General features: G+C 35.9%; 2 protein-coding genes across 6 annotated transcripts in view; one reads left to right on the plus strand and one right to left on the minus strand.

Moving 5' to 3' along the window:
- Positions 1-215: 215 nt before the first annotated feature.
- On the plus strand, positions 216-3,966 carry LOC129278454 (heparan sulfate glucosamine 3-O-sulfotransferase 1-like). The gene is made up of 2 exons (XM_064110824.1): positions 216-1,534; positions 2,356-3,966. Exons 1-2 carry the CDS (start codon positions 857-859, stop codon positions 2,866-2,868), a joined length of 1,191 nt encoding a protein of 396 aa, XP_063966894.1. The 5' UTR covers positions 216-856; the 3' UTR covers positions 2,869-3,966.
- Positions 3,967-5,847: 1,881 nt separating this feature from the next.
- LOC129279675 (acyl-coenzyme A thioesterase 9, mitochondrial-like) overlaps positions 5,848-20,516 on the minus strand; it is a 30,459-nt gene continuing 15,790 nt past the window's right edge. For all 5 annotated transcript variants that reach the window (XM_064110823.1, XM_064110819.1, XM_064110820.1 and 2 more), the window contains 10 exons: positions 20,230-20,432; positions 19,060-19,146; positions 14,163-14,266; positions 13,368-13,441; positions 12,445-12,624; positions 11,164-11,254; positions 10,482-10,567; positions 10,068-10,155; positions 8,539-8,689; positions 5,848-7,690 (listed from right to left, as the gene is read on the minus strand). In XM_064110823.1, the coding sequence (XP_063966893.1) occupies positions 7,596-7,690; positions 8,539-8,689; positions 10,068-10,155; positions 10,482-10,567; positions 11,164-11,254; positions 12,445-12,624; positions 13,368-13,441; positions 14,163-14,266; positions 19,060-19,146; positions 20,230-20,432 (1,159 nt within the window). In that variant the 3' untranslated portion in view covers positions 5,848-7,595. The remainder of the gene's footprint in view (positions 7,691-8,538; positions 8,690-10,067; positions 10,156-10,481; positions 10,568-11,163; positions 11,255-12,444; positions 12,625-13,367; positions 13,442-14,162; positions 14,267-19,059; positions 19,147-20,229; positions 20,433-20,516) is intronic.

Below are 20,516 nucleotides of genomic sequence, written 5' to 3' on the forward strand. Positions count from 1 at the left end.
TTCACATCATCTATATCCCACATCCCATCTCTAACTTGTACCTCTCTTTCTTTCTTTCTCTCTCTCTCTCTCCCTCTGATCCCCTCTCTCATTCTGCCCCATTCATATAGCTTCAACACATTGCCTTGACTCTCTTGCTTTCTCTCCCTGTACCCCTACCTCCTCATTCTCCTTCTGTCCCTTTCTTATGCAAACACAGTCTACATTTGATCATCAATAGAGTTGTTTTGTTGCATCAGTCAGAGGTCTTAGCAATTTCACGTGGAGGTGTCTTTCTTTATGAGAACAACTTGTTTAATTGTCATTCACAATTTGTTCCGGAGTTTCTTTTTCTTTGATAATCCCCTGTGCATACACTACTTTACTTTTCAATGTCCACTCTAGAATGATGGGAATCTTGTACTCAGTATCACTCGTTGAGTGCCTATTGTCATTATGGAATAGGGAATCTTCAAGTGATTGAGGTGAAACTGGATGGATGTTATTTTTCCACACACAACTTACCAGAACTGAAAACAATATTCATTTAAAGGACATTATCTCTTTATTTTGGGCCCTTTATCTTAATTGATGTGAGACTGCATGCGAGTTGTAAAAATGCACAAACCTTGACCTGGTTTACGACTTCTGAAGGAAGATGTAGTCAAGCGATCAAGACATGAGAATTAAAAATTTCCAACTTGAATCCAGTTATGAATTGGAAGGAACATTCTAAAGGTAATCTTTGCTCAGAGAAGTAGTTGCATCACTTGGACTAATTAGATTGATCTATTGTTCCGTATGATGAGTTTGTGGACTATTCTAAATTCGCCAGTTTGTTTGCTTTATTTTTGAAAATAATATTGACTTCTGCAGTATGACAAAGTCAGTTTATCTGAAGACGACCTGTGCTGGGTTTTTACTTGGCCTCTCTCTGCCTGTTGTCATATATCTTTTCTACCAAAGCAGTGAGAATGAGAGATTTCTTCTTCCTCAACCCTCTGTAGTGGAAGGTACCACATCCAGACAATCTTCCGTAAAGAAGACTTCCTCAGCAGTGATGCAGAAAGATGAATATGAAGCCAGCAGCATCCTTTCAAAAGGAGACGATAATTTGTTCATGGCAGAGCAGGAGCGCAAGGTATCCATCAAGAATCCGACAGATGGACTCACAAGCTGTCAAAAAAACTCTGACAGGGCCACTGCCAGAAGGTTGAACTGTCGACAGAGACTGCCCAATGTCATAGGGCTTGGTGTGCAAAAGTGCGGAACAGGTGCCTTGGCATTTTTCCTAGCAAGTCATCCGAATATCGCTCACGCCAAACCAGCTGAGATTCATTTCTGGACAAGGTATCCCGACCGAGGCCTTGGTTGGTATAAAAAGCAGATGCCCATCTCCTCAAAGTACCAACTAACGATGGAGAAATCACCCAGCTATTGGGGAGTGGAAGGCGTACCTCAGATGATGAAGCGCAAAATGCCTCCAGAGACCAAGTTCATTGTGGCCATCCGTGACCCAGTGATACGGGCGGTCTCCGGCTATTTACATGAGCTGGTAAGTCATCTAATTTCCCTCTCTTTGATGGCCCTGGCTCTGCTGGAGTCTGCTGTTGTCAACTTTAGTGGAGGTGGAAATTCTGAGGAGCAAAAGCAGAGTCCACAGAAGTACTGGATATGAATGACTACAGACTCCCATGCAGTGCCATGGCCTTCAGCAAGAGAATATGATACAAGACTTTTGGAATAATGATATGATGAAATTGGGGTATGACAAAGGTAGCTAGGGATGGAATAAAGGTGATGGTGAAAGATGGAAGATATCAATGGAAGTATGGAAGTATTTGGAAATGGGGGTATATCAGGTGTAGATCCAGGGGGAAAGTAAGGGCACACTCCATAAAATTGCAACAACAATAAAAAAGAGAAAGGACAAAAATCAAAATGCCTTCATTTTTTGTTACTTGTCATTTTGTCCTGAAGACCAAATCCCATTCAGTTTGGAGTGATGATCCTTTTTTGGCTTGTCAAATATTTCAGACAAAATGCACCCCCTTCAGAAAATTCATGAATCCGCACCTGGAATATAATCCCCTCCAAATTGATTAAACATCCTTCTGGAAAGTCATGGCATTATTCATGATGTAGGGTTAGTGTGATCAATGTAGGCAACTGTAATGGCACATCAATGTTAAATGTCAGAGAGTCATATAGGTGCCATTTGACTTTGTACAGATATATTCTTTCTAGATATCTTATGTTTTTGTCCTTCGATTGTTTTTTTTTCTTCAAACAATTATGATTGCCTGTGTTATGTGGTTTTAAAGCCTTTATGAAAAGAGAGTAGAAGATTGTCATTTTTCTCTTTTTTTCCCAAAGCAAAAATCACGCTTCATTTCAAAGAAAAGAGCTAGAGCATCACGCTTCATTGACCGGCCAATCCAGCCAGGTAAACCGGTAAAAGTTCACGCATTCCTGAATGATACTTTCGAATCTACAGTCATACGACCTGACGGTAAGCTCATGTACTACAACTCCATCATCGACAGAGGTATCTACGTCAAGCGCTTCCGTGACTGGCTGAGCGTATTTCCCCGCGATCACTTCCTTGTCGTGGACGGCAGCGAGTTGACGGCGAATCCTTTGTCAGTTCTCCAAGAGGTTGAGGAGTTTCTCGAGCTTCCGAAGTATTTTGATGAATCGAAGGTTTATTTCAACGCATCCAAGGGGTTTTATTGTCTACGTGATGAGAAGAAGGAATGCATGGGGCAGGGGAAAGGAAGGACGCATCCCAAGATGAGTGCTGAACTAGAGCAAAGGTTGAGAGAGTTTTATCACCCGTATAATCTTGAGATGGAAAAACTGGTGGGAAGAAAATTTTCATGGGCATGACAAACACCGAGGACAATCATAAACACCCCCCTCTCTCCTCTCACTTTCCCTTCTTACTCTCCCTCTACCTCCCCTCTCGATCCTCTCTTGACCCTCCCCTCTCGATCCCCCTCTCCTACCTGCACCCTTCATTGCCTATCTCCCCCCTCCCTCCCTGAGACTTCTTGTATTCATGCACAAGTATTAAATGATTTCTATGCTGCACCTGTTAGATGCAGAGCCATGCAATATAGAAGACCAACGTTTGTTTTTTGAAGCATTTATGTTGACGATGAAATTTGTTTACTTTAAGATTTGCAATAAATATAAGTCTACAAGTACCATCTTTACATGAAATTATCGAAGTGCTGTGCCAATATGAACAAAAGTAATTATTTTTATCATCACAGCTATACAATTTCAAGCATTTGATTTTACATAAAATAGAATACAAAATAAATGAGTTTGTGACATATTTGGCTCATTTACATAAAGGACCATGATGTGGATGTATAAAATTTATTTTGCGAAAATAGACAAATTTTGCAAATGTCATAATCTTTCTCAAGTTAATATGTTTATAATTCAGTGATATGTCTGAACATTTATAACTAGGAGTACTTTTGAATTAATATTTTGAGGAAGATGATTAAAAGTCTATGATTTCTTGGTATAACCCTATTTTTTGCTATTTTCATGTAAACCAATGATGTAATGTTGGATTGTGCAATGTTACTGAAGACAAGTGATTTTCTTATTGTCCATCTGTTTTAATGATATTCTTTTATGTGTGTTATGATTGTTTGATTTTCAGCATACTTGAACATCTAAGGTCTGGTATCTATTTAGATACTAAATCAATGGCAAACTTTAATATAAAGGAAATGCAGAAACAGTTCTTGTGTTGTTTCATAGTGATACATAGTGATATGTGATTTGAAAAACAAAGTTTGAAAGATTTTAAGATTTGTGTTGGCATTCTATATACTATTTGTCATAGATGGAATATATTATTTTCAAATTAACCCTGAAAAGATTCTGTTTGACACTGAGAAAGTAAGCTTCCTTATGAAAGAAATATAAACAAGTGGAATGCCTCTGGCCGTCTCACCTGCATCACGCGATTCAATATAGCAGCAGTGCTGATTTTGAAAACTACTATAACTCGCACAAGATGTTAAGTGATACTTGGTTACTCTTATTTCCACGTTTTATGAACTAGACCAATACACTTATAGAGATATGATGGCAATTCAACAAATACCCCCAACTTGGCCAAAGTTCATTGACCCTAAATGACCTTTGACCTTGGTCATGTGACGTGAAACTCATGCAGGATGTTCAGTGATACTTGATTAACCTTATGTATAAGTTTCATGAACTAGGTCCATATATTTTCTAAGTTATGATGACATTTCAAAAACTTAACCTTAGGTTAAGATTTTGATATTGATTCCCCCAACATGGTCTAAGTTCATTGACCCTAAATGACCTTTGACCTTGGTCATGTGACATGAAACTCAGGCAGGATGTTCAGTAATACTTGATTAACCTTATGGCCAAGTTTCATGAACTAGGTCCATATACTTTCTAAGTTATGCTGTCATTTCAAAAACTTAACCTCAGGTTAAGATTTGGTGTTGACGCCGCCGTCGCCGCCGCCGCCGCCGCCGCCGCCGCCGCCGTCGCCGTCGGAAAAGCGGCGCCTATAGTCTCACTCTGCTATGCAGGTGAGACAAAAATGCAAATCACAATCAAATGAATTTTTCATGTGCATTCAAAGTAAATTATTTCTTTAATTTCAGTGTATTGCAAATAATACAATAATCACATAAAATCACAATTCATGCCTACTAACTTTAAATGAATTGAGTAAATAATTCATATTAAAGCTGCTCAATTGAATACTTTGAATACTTCTAATTATAAATACTTAAGGTACTATTATGTACAATCAATTTACAATAGCTATGAAATAAATACAAATGCTTAAGAAATTATGAAGGCACCAATTTAGATACGGAGTGCAGGACATAAACATACTATACATTTAAAAAATAAATTTTGCCTCAGGCTTAAACTGGTTCGTATGATGGGGTGACCATAATTTGCGAACATTTAAAAAATTCTCATGAAAATGATTTTCAATCAGAAATTTCTCACAGTTCACACAAAATTAATCAAAATCATAAATACCAGACGGAAGGCAAGATCCCAAAGTCAAATTCGCTTGACGGAATTATTAAGTAGGTCAAGGATTTCGCTGGTATCGTGATCTCAAAATTCCATGGCGATCGACTAGTGCGCGCTCGGCTGAAAAAGTGCCATAAAAAAGTGGGACCTTAATTTGCGCACGATCGTTTTGCAAAGCTTTAGAAAAGAAATCAAGCAGACAAAGCTAAGATTATCATATCAGATGGAGGATAAAATGCCATAAGTTCGGTTGGTATCACATTTTACTTACTTATTTGGAGACCTCTGCTCGCAAACTGGCGATTTCGTGATGTTTGCCGAGAAGATAAGATTTTCTCGGAGTGGACGCAAAAACTAACAAAATTTGCTGATGTTTTGCCAATATTTTCACAAATTCAGACCTTACCTTCAAGAAAATTACCATACTGAGTAATTTTGGCTCGCTTTTTCTGATGGTGATACTATTTTTTCAGGATATCAGTTAGATATAGAGATATTTGACCGTGCGCAAATTAGGTAACGCACAAATTAAGGTCACACGACCATACTAAAGTGTGTATCAATAAAAAGCTTACACTTTGAAAAAGTCCTGGGAAATGAAAATTATACGACATGGGGATAATTTTTCAACATTTATATTCTTGGCTTTAGGTCTCATCTATCATATGAAAGTAAACATTTTGACAGAATGTTACACTTGAGTGAACACTGTCCATTTTCGTAAAGCTCGCAGAAATCAGTTTGCGCAGAAATGCTCATTTACACACTGTGTCAAGGAAAAAGATAGAGACAGAGAGAGGGAAGAGGTGGACAATATACAATTTACTGCAGCATTAAATGTTACAATTAATGGGTAAGTTTCTAATGGTACATTAGCCTACTTTCTGTAAACCTCAAAATCTATCATCCTACTGTCTTATTGTCAAGAGTCTTGGAGTTGCGAACACTACACGTACCACAATCCTCTAAACGTTCTGCTTTCATTTAAACCAGCATGACATCAGGGTCCCGTAAAACAAAGGTTAGCGAATAATCGCACACTTGATTTTCACGATCGATTGTACATTGTAGTCAATGGAATCAATTGTAGATAAATGTTCTACGATCATCGCTAAACTTTGTGTTACGGGCCCCAGGATGGACTTCCCTTTGACATAGAAGTCGGCTCAAAATTAACACCAAATTCAAGACACAGAATTACAGTTCCCTGTTCAAAGTCTCAGGATTTTGACCTTGACATCTTGGCAACCAGCACAGCAATGCAAACACTAATTTCATTCCAGGTGGGTGTTTCATAAAGCCGACGAAAGTTACAAGCAACTTTATGAACGTCTTGTGATCCTTTCTTAGGAACTAATGCAAATTTGGTGTATATCATTTACCACAAGATAGTATCACCAGTCGCTCGTAAAGTTGCTCGTAAGTCAATGTTTTTGCCCGGTGAGTGCCTGACAAGACAACTGGCTAGAATACTCCCCAGGGAGTGGAGGGTACTTCATGTAGAAAATATTGATTGAATCCAGTGACCAGAATCATCTGTTATTCTGGGTCCCGTCTTACAAAGACTTGCAAAGACTTGAATCGATTAATTGCAACTATGGAGAGCCAGCAACATCAACATCTAAACTGCATGTTTGTTCAAAATATTTTTCCAGATATGATATAAAGCAAACATTCAAAATGCAGTGTACTTTTCTTTGTTTACAAATGACATTGTTGGATTTCCATAGAGTTGAGGTTGATCGGATCAATCGTATATCTTTGTAAGAAGGGGGCCCTGAATCCAATTCAGCTTAAGCCGTGGTCTAGCTCTGTCCTCAAACTGTGAGAAGCCAACAGAGTAATATTTTTCACATTTTAGGTTTCTTAAACTTACTCTGTTTCAAAGCCTTAATTTTGAGGAAAAACAGTTAAGATATTATTCTCAATTATGAATGATTTGAGTGCCAAATGAGATGATAAATTGAACTTTTACTGTGACAGATTTAAATCACAATTGGCAATCGATAGTCAAACCACAACTTTAGATCACACTTTAAATTAATCTCAAGTTCAGAATACGCACCTATGTCTAAAAAACCTTATAAAAGCATTAGAATTATTATTGCAATTAATTAAATACAAAAAGAAATTTTGTAAGAATATTTTCTCTCCGAGCTGTGACATCGCTATGACTGTCACAAATTGGTATTTTGAAGACTGTCTTTTCTCTGTCATATATCTCTGAGTTCCCGTCCATCTTTTCACTGACAAACCAATCAAAATCACAGTTAGTTCCGAGTGGGAGCCCTTCTAACCAATAGAAAGACCCAGGGAAATGTGGGGGCATATCCTCAATATAAGGTGAACACATGCTTCTTAGACAGAACAATGTGGATGTTTCTCTGATGAGTTGTTCGCAGTTAAAATTTGATAAGTAAGAGGGTATTCACACAAGACTAGCACAGATATAAAACTTGCTGAGAGGGACCTTCTGTGCACAAGTTCCAGTCAAGAAGTTTGGGCTGCATATTCAGACCATTTTACTCCAGAAAAGGGTTTGCACGATAAACTAGTTAAAAGGTGAGCGGGACAGTTGTCGTATCCGTCACTTGGTTGATGTTCTTGTACTCGAGGAATCGTCTCCGGCCATCGAGGTACAGCATGGATTCTGAAATGAGATGATGGAATTGGCAAAGGATGAAAAAGGGGGGATTTTACATTAAAATTTATAACTAATCTAAAGATAATAGATGCAATAATAATAATATACGAGTGAAAAGAGGGGGAGCAAAGAAAGTGAGAGAGAGAGAAATAGTAAGTTGGGGTAACTGAATCAGTGAGAAAGATTGAGAAAGAAATACCGAGTGTGTGTGAGAGAGATGGGGGCTGGTGGGAATAAAAAGAGGTTAAGAAACTAGTACCGTGTTTACACACTGCATCGGCTTTTTTGTTGCGTGTAAACGCGATTAACTTGCATCGGCTCTCGGTTCAGAATCGGCAACTTTGCACCACCAAAGTAGTAGGTTCAGAACTGCGAGCCGATGCAGAATCAGCTTTTTTACTACGTGTAAACAGAAAGCCGATTCTGCATCGGCAATTGGGACACATTTCATCTACTTTGCCATTATGACGTACTTTAAAGCGCGTTGTCTTTATTATGATGTATATTGTTGGTGCGCGGATCATTTCAGGTTTTTGCCACGCGAGCTGTGATAGCATGTAAACGCGGTGCAAGATAAACCAAAAGCCGATTCTGCATCGGCTTTTGGTTCTGAATCGCGAGCCGATGCACGTGTAAACACGGTATAGATCAAACGTGTATTGAGGAGCAGATTGACCACTATCTGTGTAAAAGATAAGAAGCAACACCGTTATCAGAAATTAATGAAATTTTCAGCATTAGTTCAGTGAATTTTACTCTATTTAATTAGTTATCATTATTTTCAGCCTGACATGTCCAATGAAAAGAATATATACTTCAGATTAACAGATAAAACACAAAGGATAATTTCCTACCTCCGTACGTCTTGGGCCAGACCAATGGTACCGGTTTCTCTGTTACGATGGTAAAATGGAATACATTGGTTGTGTCACGATCTCCAGTCCGTGGGTCAACGACCTCTGCGTGAACTCTGATCTCCATGTAACATCCCTCAGTATATGCAATCTAGGTAATGTCAAAGAGACCAAACAACTATATATAGGCTATACAGTTGAGGCCAGAAGTTTACATACACCAAGGAAATTCAAAGAAAAGTTGACAATTGCCAAACATCATAAAATTTACCGTATCTTATAAAATATTTGTGCTATCATGACGAATTTGATACCTTCATCACATTGCTTTGTCATCATGAGCTGAAAAATATTTAGGTGTCATTTTCCCCAATTAATCTTCATATTTTAGACAAATTAAAAATAATAACTTGACAAAAAAAAATCATATTTGTGCTAGTTACTTCTCAACACAAACATTTCAGATTACACTTTTGTGTTCAGTGGTGACATATCATAATAGAAAGTGTAATATAAATCATAGCTTTGACATTTATATATTTCTATGAAACGATATTTGAAAATATAATAAACAATAGAATACATTTGGCACGAATATTACTTTTTTTCTTCAAAGAAAATTCCACCTGAAATATACTTTAATCCCAACGGCATCCCCATCTTATGAAAGAACTTAATACGCTCTTTCATTTGATACCAAATTTGTATTATATTTATATTTCTGAAGATATAGTAAATGTTGCAATGTTTGGCAAGCGAACAAATTTCACTGAATTCCATGGGTGTATGTAAACTTTTGGCCTCAACTGTACATGAATAAGAAAAGAGAGTTCTGGGTCCTGTCTTACAAAATGCTAAAATTGATCCAATCAACGACAACTATGGAAAGCCAGTAATGTCAACATGTTTGTTTAAAAATATTTTCTAGATATGATGTAAAGGTCATACATTCATCGTTTTCGTGAAAATTCAGTGTGCTTTTCTTTGCTTGCATAGGACATTGTGCAAATTTCCTGGAGAAAAAAAAAGTGACATTGTTAGATTTCCATGTAGTTTAGGTTGATCGGATCAGTCGTAACTCTTTGTAAGACAGGGCTCTGGGTTGTGTAACTCTTTATAACATGTCATTCAAATGCGAAACTAAAATAATGAATGTCACCTTCAGGTTGTCCTGCCCCCCCCCCCCTGATGCCCTGTAATCACAGATATACATACATGTACATACAATACAATATTGCCATCAATACTTTAGCACTTAATGTACAGTTGATTTGTCAAATACCGGAACAAGAAAATACTTCTGCAACCAAACCATTGATTACTATAATTCTAGCAGATTTAGATCATAGAAGACACTCACAATTGAGTATGTAAAATGAAATTAGTGATTTACATATATATTGTAATGTTGATTTAATTAATTTATCTTTAGGGACCCCGGGGAAGAACAAATTGGTTATTCACTGCCAACCTGAAACGGGTTTAACCCTGCGATATTATTATACATTAAGTCAACACTAACAACTCACCTCAGATAGAAAGAATAAGAATGATCCAACCTCTACTGGTTTCCTGAAGAGAATGTTGTCAATGGCTGCTATCCGAATCCTTCCATGACTGAATAGAAACAAAGCAATTCAAAATAATCTATCATTTAGATGAAATCTTCAATTTATTATTCTCTGATTTAAACTCCATTGTTTTCTATTATTTTATTCAGAGAATAAAAATCATCAGTCAAAATGCTAGATGGATAAAAAAATGTTTCTTACAAATTTTCAAAAAATATCTTGATCTCTGTTTTACTGTACATAAAGTCACAAATGATGCTATTTCAACCAATCACTTAATAGGATTTAATTCATGTTGAATATAATCATATAAATATTTATGTAACACACAAGAATATTCAATTAAACCAAGGTTCCAATGGTAAAACTCACCAGTTTAGAGTTGCATTGGCAAAGGCTAGCTCCAGGGCTTGACGCATCAGAAATCCTCCAAAAATCTTGTTGTACAGATTCCTTTCCTGTGAACCAACAAACAAACAAAAACAATCACCATGAATTCACTGAAAGAACCAAGGACTGGGGAAATTCAAGGAATCAGCTCAACGTCATTTCACTTTCCAAAAAATATTTACATATTTTATACATTCAAAGTTATTGATTACAAAAACCTACCTGGATACCTAAAAAAGATTCTGAATGTAGGCATACAGCAGGGGCCGCGGAAGCGGGGGGCTGAAGCCCCCACCCCACTTTTTCCAAAACCGTGTACAAAAACGTAAAAATGACCATATGGTTGTGATTTTTTGCATGGTCATCCCCCCCCCCCCCATTTGAAAACCATTCCGCAACCCCTGTACAGGCCTCTATAATAAGTTCCAGATCTTTCTCCTTCAAGATGGCTGGCTCACATCCAGGAAAAGGGCTTTCGTTGTCAAATTTAATTGGCTCATTTAAATATTTATCTATCAAAAGCAGCTCCAAAACTTTGTACACTTAGGGCAGTGACAGGTACCTTAGTTAGACTATTCCATGTCTTACATATTATTACTTAAAAAGAATTACTACATCTCTGTGTTTTTGTCTTGGGTATAAACCAATCTATTACATCACTTACCTGAGGAAAGCATATAATGACATTCTTGAGTTTCGTTTCATCCATCCATGTAGCATTGTCTGGCTTGATACGATGAGAGAATGATGATGCCCTGAAAAGGAGGTTTAAAAAATTAACAATAAATAATAATATAATATAGGATTTGTATAGCGCATGTATCCACCTTGCTAGGTGCTCAAGGCGCTCCTATATTACCCCGGCTAAGCTACTGATTCTGTTGCGCACAGCTTTTTGAGGAATTTCTTCCTGCCGGTACCCATTACCTCACCTGGGTCGAGTGCAGCAGTGTGGATACATTTCTTGCTGAAGGAAAACACACCATGGCTAGGATTCGGTCCCACGACCCTCTGTTTGAAAGGCGAGAGTCAGAACCACTAGACAACGACGTGCCCACAGCAAATCAGAAAAAACAATCAGAAAAGTGAATCCACTGACATCTCTAGAGTTTCGACTAAAACATATGGAGTTTTGCAAGAAAATATTTGCATTCAATTGCAAATTTCTGTTTAAATTATAATTCATACATGTAGATCAATTTTAGCAAATCAGTGTACTCTCCTTGTTTTAAGAAGCAGATCAGGGCCCCGTCTTACAAAGAATTATTAATGATCCAATCAATCGTTACTCTATGGAAATCTATCGGTGTCGTAATTTTTTCAACAGGGAATTTGCGAAATGTCCTTTGTAAACAACAGAGAACACACAAAATTGTCAAGAAGTCAATGAGTTCATGAATATACATCATATCTGGAATTTTTTTTGAACAAACATGCATATTATATGTTGACTTTGTTAGCTTTCCATAGTCAATCGCAACTCTTTGTAAGATGGGGCCCAGAATACAATTGTAAATTTGTAATTAATTGCAAGATATATGATTGATTTAAGGACCCCTAATAGACTTGCAATTGATCACAAGTATCGCCCAATGCCCCAAGTATGACTGCTCTTTATCTGCATGGTGGTGGAAATTTGACATTCTGGCAATATGAGTGACATTACAAAATCATTCAAGAAGTTTATTACAATTGAATAACAGAGCCAAAATTCAAGATTTAAGATTTTCTTAGTTAATCCAAAATTGCAACTTTTACACAATTATATTAAAACAATGTGGGGGGTGAATAATTTTGCATGCAACTGTATATAAAAACTTATTTTTATGAGTTTTATGATCATCATGTTTCAGAGAAGGTAACATAATCAATCCAGTGAGTAAATTTTAGTTTTAAGTCCCAGATAGTTAGTTTAATATGCCACACCTCTCTAACATATACACACCCTATTGGTAGTGATTCCACAAACATCTTATGTATAATCTCTCGTTCCTCTGATGTGGGGGCGGTCTTCAACAGAGAGGCTTTCGTCCTTTCCTGCCTGGCGATCTTCCTTGCGTTTCCTGCGATCAGTTCTTTAGATTCTTCCTCTGTCTCGGCAACCAATGGGTTGATGAATGATGGCCTTCGTGTGAAAAGACAACGTCCAAGAGAGATAATTAGGAACAAGTGGTTTTTCATCAAATAAATAGAGAAGTTCTAAATACATGTATTGCTTTGACTTGACAACAAATGGATTGACAAAAAATAGCATTTTAGTTAACAAGAAAGACATTTTACATACAAGTTCTTGAAACCTTTTCTTATATAATTTCTCTGAGTTGATAATGGGCAAAATTTACATAGAGACTGGGGGTGATCTAGTCCATGAAATGCTCAAAAAAGTAATGGAAATCCCTATTCATTGCAATGGTAAAGTTAACCCAAAGTTGCAGATTTAAGCAAACAGTGATGAAAATTTTAAACCAGCCCCCGAAAATTAAAATAATGATAAGTTTTTGCCTGCTTGGTAACAAATGGATTGATAAACTAGATGGATACTTAAACACAAGTCAAAGTCAATGCCTCCACCACTGCAAGATCTGAAATATATACTGCACAGTTGGATTATAATCAGGAATGACTGAGACTACTACAATAATGTAATTCCAGTGGGGCACACTTGAGATATACATTCATAATTTTATTGCTGTCACAACTAAGATATTTTGGACTTGTTTTCTGGACTAGTATTCTAAAATAACTGCCATATACCCCCTTGCTTGGTATTACACTTGCAATAAGGACACAAGATCACAGAGTGCTAGAATAAATGTATAAACTTAATGTACCAGATATTCTATTTCAAAAGGAAGAAGGAATTTTCACCTTTTATTGAGGGGATCTCGAGCAACGTTGACAATCTTTGCCTCTAAAATCTTTGAATACGAGTTGTTGATCATCTAGGGAGAGATAAATATCATACAAATTTAAATAAATATTATAAGGCACAAATAAATACATGTACATTTTTTAATTAATCAAATTGGGTCCACATTCAATGATTTACTCATGTGTTTTTAAACTAGGATTAAAAGGGTTAAATTCCCCTTTCATTAAGCATAGGAAATTGTTACCAAGTTCTCAAAAAAATTCTGAGAAGATCATTATCTAGCTTGGAGAGCATTGTAAAAAATGAGCAATTATATGCAAGTCAATTAATAGAAATCCCCATACCGATCATCACAATTGAAAATGAATGCAAATTTCCAAATGTTTGTAAATCTGCATCTTGCAAAGTACAGAAAGTGTAAATATAGATAAAACTGATCTATTAATCACAAATTCATAATCATTTGCAATCCAGTGCAATAAATTTCTTGAAACGTCGCTTTCAAAAGTCCCTCCCAGGCAACATAAATCTACCCTCTCCTCGTCAGTGTACATGAGAGACATATTTTGTTCTATTACAGGTAATGTCATTTTGCTTTGATACTCGTATTTAACAGCCCTTCTTCTTGGCTAGTAACATTAGCAGGGTGTTGTCCCGGGGTGTGGAGTGCGCTCAATAGGTTTACACTATTATTTTTGTGTACTATTATTATCATCATTATAATTATCATTTTTATCAATTAATTTGGGAAAGCAGGGCAGAATACAGATTAATAACACATGGTCTCTGACCTGTTCAAGGTTGATAGTGACCTCTATTGATGTTTTGCCAACCCAGGTCACATGACCACTGAGTCGTAGATCCTTGTCTGGTATGATGTCTATGGTACTCATGTCTGACAAGGCAAAGATGTGACAAACACAGAAGTCCAATCATCAAATTCTTTAAACTATACCGTATGAGTAAAAAAAAAATTAACCTCGCAAATCCCCAATTTAAACCCTAATAAGACTGGGGGCTGATTCAGCCCCTCTCCCCTCGATAATTTTCATGATATATCCGCCGAGCAAATTTTTTTTACCATGTCGCTCCCTGACTGTTTACTTTCAAGTCTTGCTCAACTTTAGAGACCAAAATTGCGACCCCAGGGTACGCGGTGGCAAAATTACACATTTCGTAAGTGCATGCAGACCCAAAATTTCTCCAAAATGTGAATTTGTGTACTTCTACAAATCCAATGCAAATAGTGTTTTTAGCCAAAATTCATAAATGTATTATTATTTTTCCTTTTACTGATTAAAATCAATTAATTTCATCTTGTTGATTGTCAAAATAAAGTGCCCAACAATTTCCATAGAAAAAACGACAAATAAACAATAACTCGAAAAACAACAAAATACATAAGAAATTTAGAAAAACACTAAAATACATAAGAAAATAAATGTGATATTGAAATCTTTTTGAAGTACATTTGATCAGATTTCTATTATAATTGTAAACAAAAAATTAGCATTTTAGGGGCATTATTTAGTTAATAAGGGCAAACTTTTGATTTTATGCGTGAATTAGCATGATTAATTAGCAATGGGATTTTTCGCAGAATTTGATCTTATAGTTTTGTAGACTATGCCATTGGTAAAAAGCGTGCCAATTTTCGTTGTGATAGCGCGATCGACGGCCAAGATCATAAGGGGGGCCTGAATCATCTTCTCCCAAATAAATTGATAAATTTATGCTGTATGTCTTCACGCTTGGATAATCAGTCAGTATTCTTTGACTTGATGTAAGTTTCGACTTGTGCCAAAGTAAAGCATGACTGCAATAAATGAATCCAGATGCCAATGATGTCAAAATCCTTCGTGAGTTAGTACACATTTTGCTAATCTATTTTCAATGAAATGAACTTGAGAATTGATACCAAAATGTGTTTATAAATGTGTTAATGATAATGTAAAGTACCGGTACTGAACAGGTGTTTTGAAATGGATTTTAATGCATTATGACATCATTGACACCTGGGTTCATTCATTGCAGTCATGAATTAATATGGCGCAAATCAAAAGTTACATCACTGTCAAGAATACCTCCTGGTAATCGAAGCGTTAACACATACCACATAAATATGGTATCAAATTATTTGGGACAAAATAACATTTCTGTTTCTGTTTATGGTAACTCCCGTAGGAACTCGGCAGGACAGCAATTTGCTGGTAAATGCAAAGCTGGTATATAACCAATTACCTAGGAAACATTTTACATCTAGGTTCATCAGTCATAGTGGCTGACCTTTACAGATATTACTCTCTCTCAGGCCATGTAATAATTATATGTATATGTTCATGACAAATTGTTTTCCTTAAATTGGGGATTTGTGAGTTGTCAAGTTTTTCTAATCCCACTGTACATGTATAATAAAGAACAGTACAATAAGACCTAGGTCCTGTCTTACAAAGAGTTGCGATTGATCTGATCACCAAGCCAATAACCCCAACATTTAGAGTATGTCTGTTCAAAGCGTTTTCTAATATCTGCTAAATATGATGTATACTCATGCAAGCATTGTGCTTTTCTTGGTCTCCAAAGGGAAGTTGTCCAAATTTTGTGCATGAAAAATTATGACACCGATTGATTTCTATAGTTGAGGTTGATTGGATTAATCGCAACTCTTTGTATTAAAACTGGAGCTTGATTTTGATAGTTAGTTCTATCATTTGGTAGGCTTCATATAGGTCTTTGTAAGCTTCCAGCCATGTATACTAGTTTGTTTTTATATTGTTTTTATACTATATTTTTTTTTATTCTGTGGTGGTAGATCATCATAAAGGAAAAGTGACTATTCTCTAATATTTGAATTGGACTAAAGTACACTTAACTCATAGAGATATATACTAATAACGCTAGAGGGCGTACTTCGTCAAATCGCTGTGATTACGCGGAGACAGGCCGCCATTACTCGATAGGTCTTCGAAGCCTGCCATGCGCGTACAGTACCTATGGGGCATGTACAGTGATAGCACAGAAACGGAACAAAATGATGACATATGAGCGCGAAAGCAAATTGAAAATTTAAATAGTTTTGAATATACTGAATTAAAGTTTAAATTAACAAAAAATCTAACAAAACCAGAACAAAAATGCCTATAATAGGAATATCAATAGCGCATATACAGGCCAATGATACATCCCCAATTGTTTTTTGCTTTGGTCATATTAAACATTTCGATAGGTCGCTACATTAATTTTTATGACTTTTATTTTCTAATGATTTGGAAGGGATATTAAAAATAACATGTAGGCCTATAGGCATAACCATGATGCTGATAATTTATTTCTTCATTTTTTAATATAATTGTTACTAGATCGACACATAGAAATCAGAATAGGGCATAACTCCTTTTCCCCATGGGTTTAAACGTCGATGTAACCGTCATCTCAATAACTCGTGAGTCATAAAAAATGACTTTTTATTGATAATATTTGAAAATGATTTACGCATTGGTCCAGTTAATTGATGAATCTATAAGTTATATGATTTAGATTTCCAATGTTGGCAACCATCCGATCATTTTAATTACTTTCTTACGTCAATGTAGAAAAGTTTGTTGACAGCTAAAAACGTGCATGCAGTTGTACAATTTTATAATGTACAGAAGGCCTAATGGGGGAAATTATGTTTACAGTATTGCCTTGCAAATAACATGATGAACAAATTACAATGCGTGTTTAACGCAACATAAAAGAGTTTCTCTTTGATTTTCTGGAAAATCTAGACTTGATCCCCCCGGCTGAAATAATATGCTGATCGGCTGAAATACTCTGTTGACATATCGCTGGTGTTTATGATCCTTTGATTGGACAAATTATGTGAATAAATCAAGGATCGAATAATAATTAAGGAGAGCTAAGAAGGAGAGGAGAAGAAACAGAGCGGGAGTGGGATTACTACAACTGAGTGTATAAAACCAATTGATAACAATATCCTGAAAGAGATACATCTATTGCAAACTTAATAAAACTTAAAATAAAAAAAAGTTTTGCAAAATTGTGAGTACAAAAGCCAAACATATTAAGCAATAATAGGCCTATTGTAAAACTGACAAATACTTGGAATAAGATATTACAATTATTGTCGGCTGTTGAGTGATCCTAATTTTAACCTCAAGTGATACCTGTCAGGGAGGGGTCCAGTCGAGCCCCCTGTACTTGTATACTTTTATTTTGATTGTGAATTTTCTTGGGTGCGTATGTCACTTTAATTACACCCCACCCCCTAAAAAGCGAATAAAATAAACCGATTCTATTTTAAAGAGAAGGGTATTAAAAGCAAAACTTTTTTAACAATAAAAAGACATTCTAGATATTTTCTAAATCACTTCAATTTCGGTGCGATATAGGCCTGCAGATTTAGGGAATTTATCATGTTCCTATGAGAAAAAAAATTAACAAGAGCACTGAAAACCCAATATAGTTTTACCATTGATGGTGTAACGGGAGGCGGCCATGATGTAAAAATCAGTAAAATTAATAAGATGCCCTTTAAATACTCTATACTTGCTAATAAAATAGTAATCAAAGATCAAAAACACTCATACAAATTATTGTATACCCAGTTGTTGTGTGTCCGGACAGGTTGTGTGTCCGGACGATCAATTTTAGAAAGTCACTTTTTTTTTGAAAAAATTACAAGCGAAGTTTCATCAATTTTTAGTACAAAATGTTAGGAAATGTTATAAAGAACAAAACAGAAGATGATTACAACTATTGAATTTATATTTTTTGTGTAATCCAAAGACAAAAAAGAAGGCTTCAAAAATATAAAGTGTCCGGACACCCGACCCCCCATCCTACATTTAAAAAACTAGTATATACTTCATACAAATTAATGCAAGTTTCATGCAGTTGGTAATTTATGCTCAATTTTATAGGCCTACTGGGTTTTTTTACGAGATAAGAACGTTCCTCTGTAAAATTGTAGGGCCTATCCGATATTTTTGTATTATGTTTGAATGAAAAAAAATTAATTGAAGTGAAGTGAAACGAATAGAGTTGAAATGAATTAAAATTACAAAATTATATCCATCATAAACAAATTGGTCATGATAACACGGAATCATGGGCTAATCCACTGTCTTTTGAAATGATTGTCAAAATTTACTTTTAATGTTGTATTTTTTTTTCTACTTATTTATGTCATATTATCAATATTGTTATCTATTATTATCTATAGGCCTAATAGGCATGTGGCAGGTAATCGTAAATGCACTGTATAGAGAATTTCATCCCGAGAATCCAGATAAAAAGACAAATTAATAGCAGAATCCCCATGTAATCACACTAATAGTTTATTGAGATGCAATTTGTCATTCATATTTTCAATTGTAATGAGGTTGGATTCCTTTCTTCAAGATAAAAGCCGGAGACAGCATCCCTTTTCTCAGCGTTACAACGTACGAGCTATGGGTACATCCGGGTACTTTTGCGAATCTAGACCTATCGAGCAATGGCCGACCATGCTCCGCGCAATCACAGACGTTAAGTATGCGCGCCTATGGCGACTCCGCACTCTAGCGTAATTAGTATACATCTCTATGACTTAACTAAAGTTAAGTAAAATAAAGCTAACTAAACTATGATTATTTCTGTCGACTAAATGTGAATGAATACATTCCAAAATGAGGTATTACTTACCTATCCTATCTACAAGTCCAGTCACGATTACAAGGGGTGAAATCTCAATGTCTTTGGATAGCTTGCTGTGTTTGTAGCATAGCCATACTGAAAATAGTTGTTAAGACAATGGAAGAAATGAAGAAAAGGGGGCGGAGGGAGGAATGGGAGAGAGAAGGAGAGAAAAGTATTTGTAAGTTTTATTTCAAAGGTAAACAATTATTTCATGAGAAATCAAGGTTAATTACCAACATATTATCATAGATCTAGATCTGGTACATCGAAATCAACTCATCTTAGTGAAATCATTAAATTTTAGGTGAAAACAGATAATTCTGAGGATAACTAACACAAAAGGACATGTGGGACATATTGCTTGGAAAAATACCTGACATTTCATGGAATTCCATGCTTATTTTGCTAATTTCTCAACAATTACACATATTTTCCAGTGCCAATGGCACATATTTTTTATTTATACATACAAACACTTAGGTGGTCATTTTTTTTTCTGTTCGAACTCATTTTGAGATTGTTACCACAACTGGTATTTATCTTTAAGATAAATGTAAGGAAAAGAGCAGAGAGTAGGAAAGGGGAAAATTTTTTACCAGCACCCCAAGAAAACACCATTAAAAGCTACAGTACACTCCTCAGTCCTCCTGATTCATCAACGAATATACAAGTACATGTATTAAAGCAATCCTGTAAACAGTGCCTTTTCTGAAGCAAAACCAATCAGTTTTTAAGCTCATGACATGCTAAGAAGTAAAGCAAATTGCTATCGTTGATGAACATGATTAGCAAAACTTTCAATTTCAAGCCATTTGGATGTAGCTATCTTTCCAAAGTGAAGCCAGGGAAAGATATGGTCCATCTCCACATTGACGAGGGTATTTAGATGTCTCATTTGATAACATAAAAAGGTGATTATTTGCTAATTATTCAATATCTGAAATCATTCAGCAATAGAAGAAAAAAAAAAGGATATATCCAAAAGAAAAGTGTTTGTACTTATCCTAATGCTCAAGCAAAATAATGTGAAATATATATTTACAAGGTAGTGATGTGGATACTTGTTAACTGATAAACCATCTTCGACGGTCTCAAAACCATAACCGGTCAATAGAACTAGACACTAGTACTGGTCAATTATCAAATTTGCCTGTAAGCTAAGAAGATATCACTCACCACCAAACATATCTATATCTTCCAGTATCCTTCCAATGCGGATGCTGTTGTACATGTTGATGTACTTGTCTCTTTGGGTGGGATCAGAGAGTGGGATGTTGATCTCGTCATAGCTATCAGAAATCCTTCGTGGCTCCAGCTGGGACTGGTCTTGAGCCAAGAGGCTAGATAATGCTGACCGATCCTGCTTCTTCCCATCCAAACTGTTATAACAAAAATAAATTTTAATGGATATTATTATTGAATTAAATGTATATGCCATACTGAAGTATGAATTTTACTTGTTA

The sequence above is a fragment of the Lytechinus pictus genome, chromosome 16 (genome assembly GCF_037042905.1).
Source record: "Lytechinus pictus isolate F3 Inbred chromosome 16, Lp3.0, whole genome shotgun sequence".
Taxonomy (NCBI): domain Eukaryota; kingdom Metazoa; phylum Echinodermata; class Echinoidea; order Temnopleuroida; family Toxopneustidae; genus Lytechinus; species Lytechinus pictus.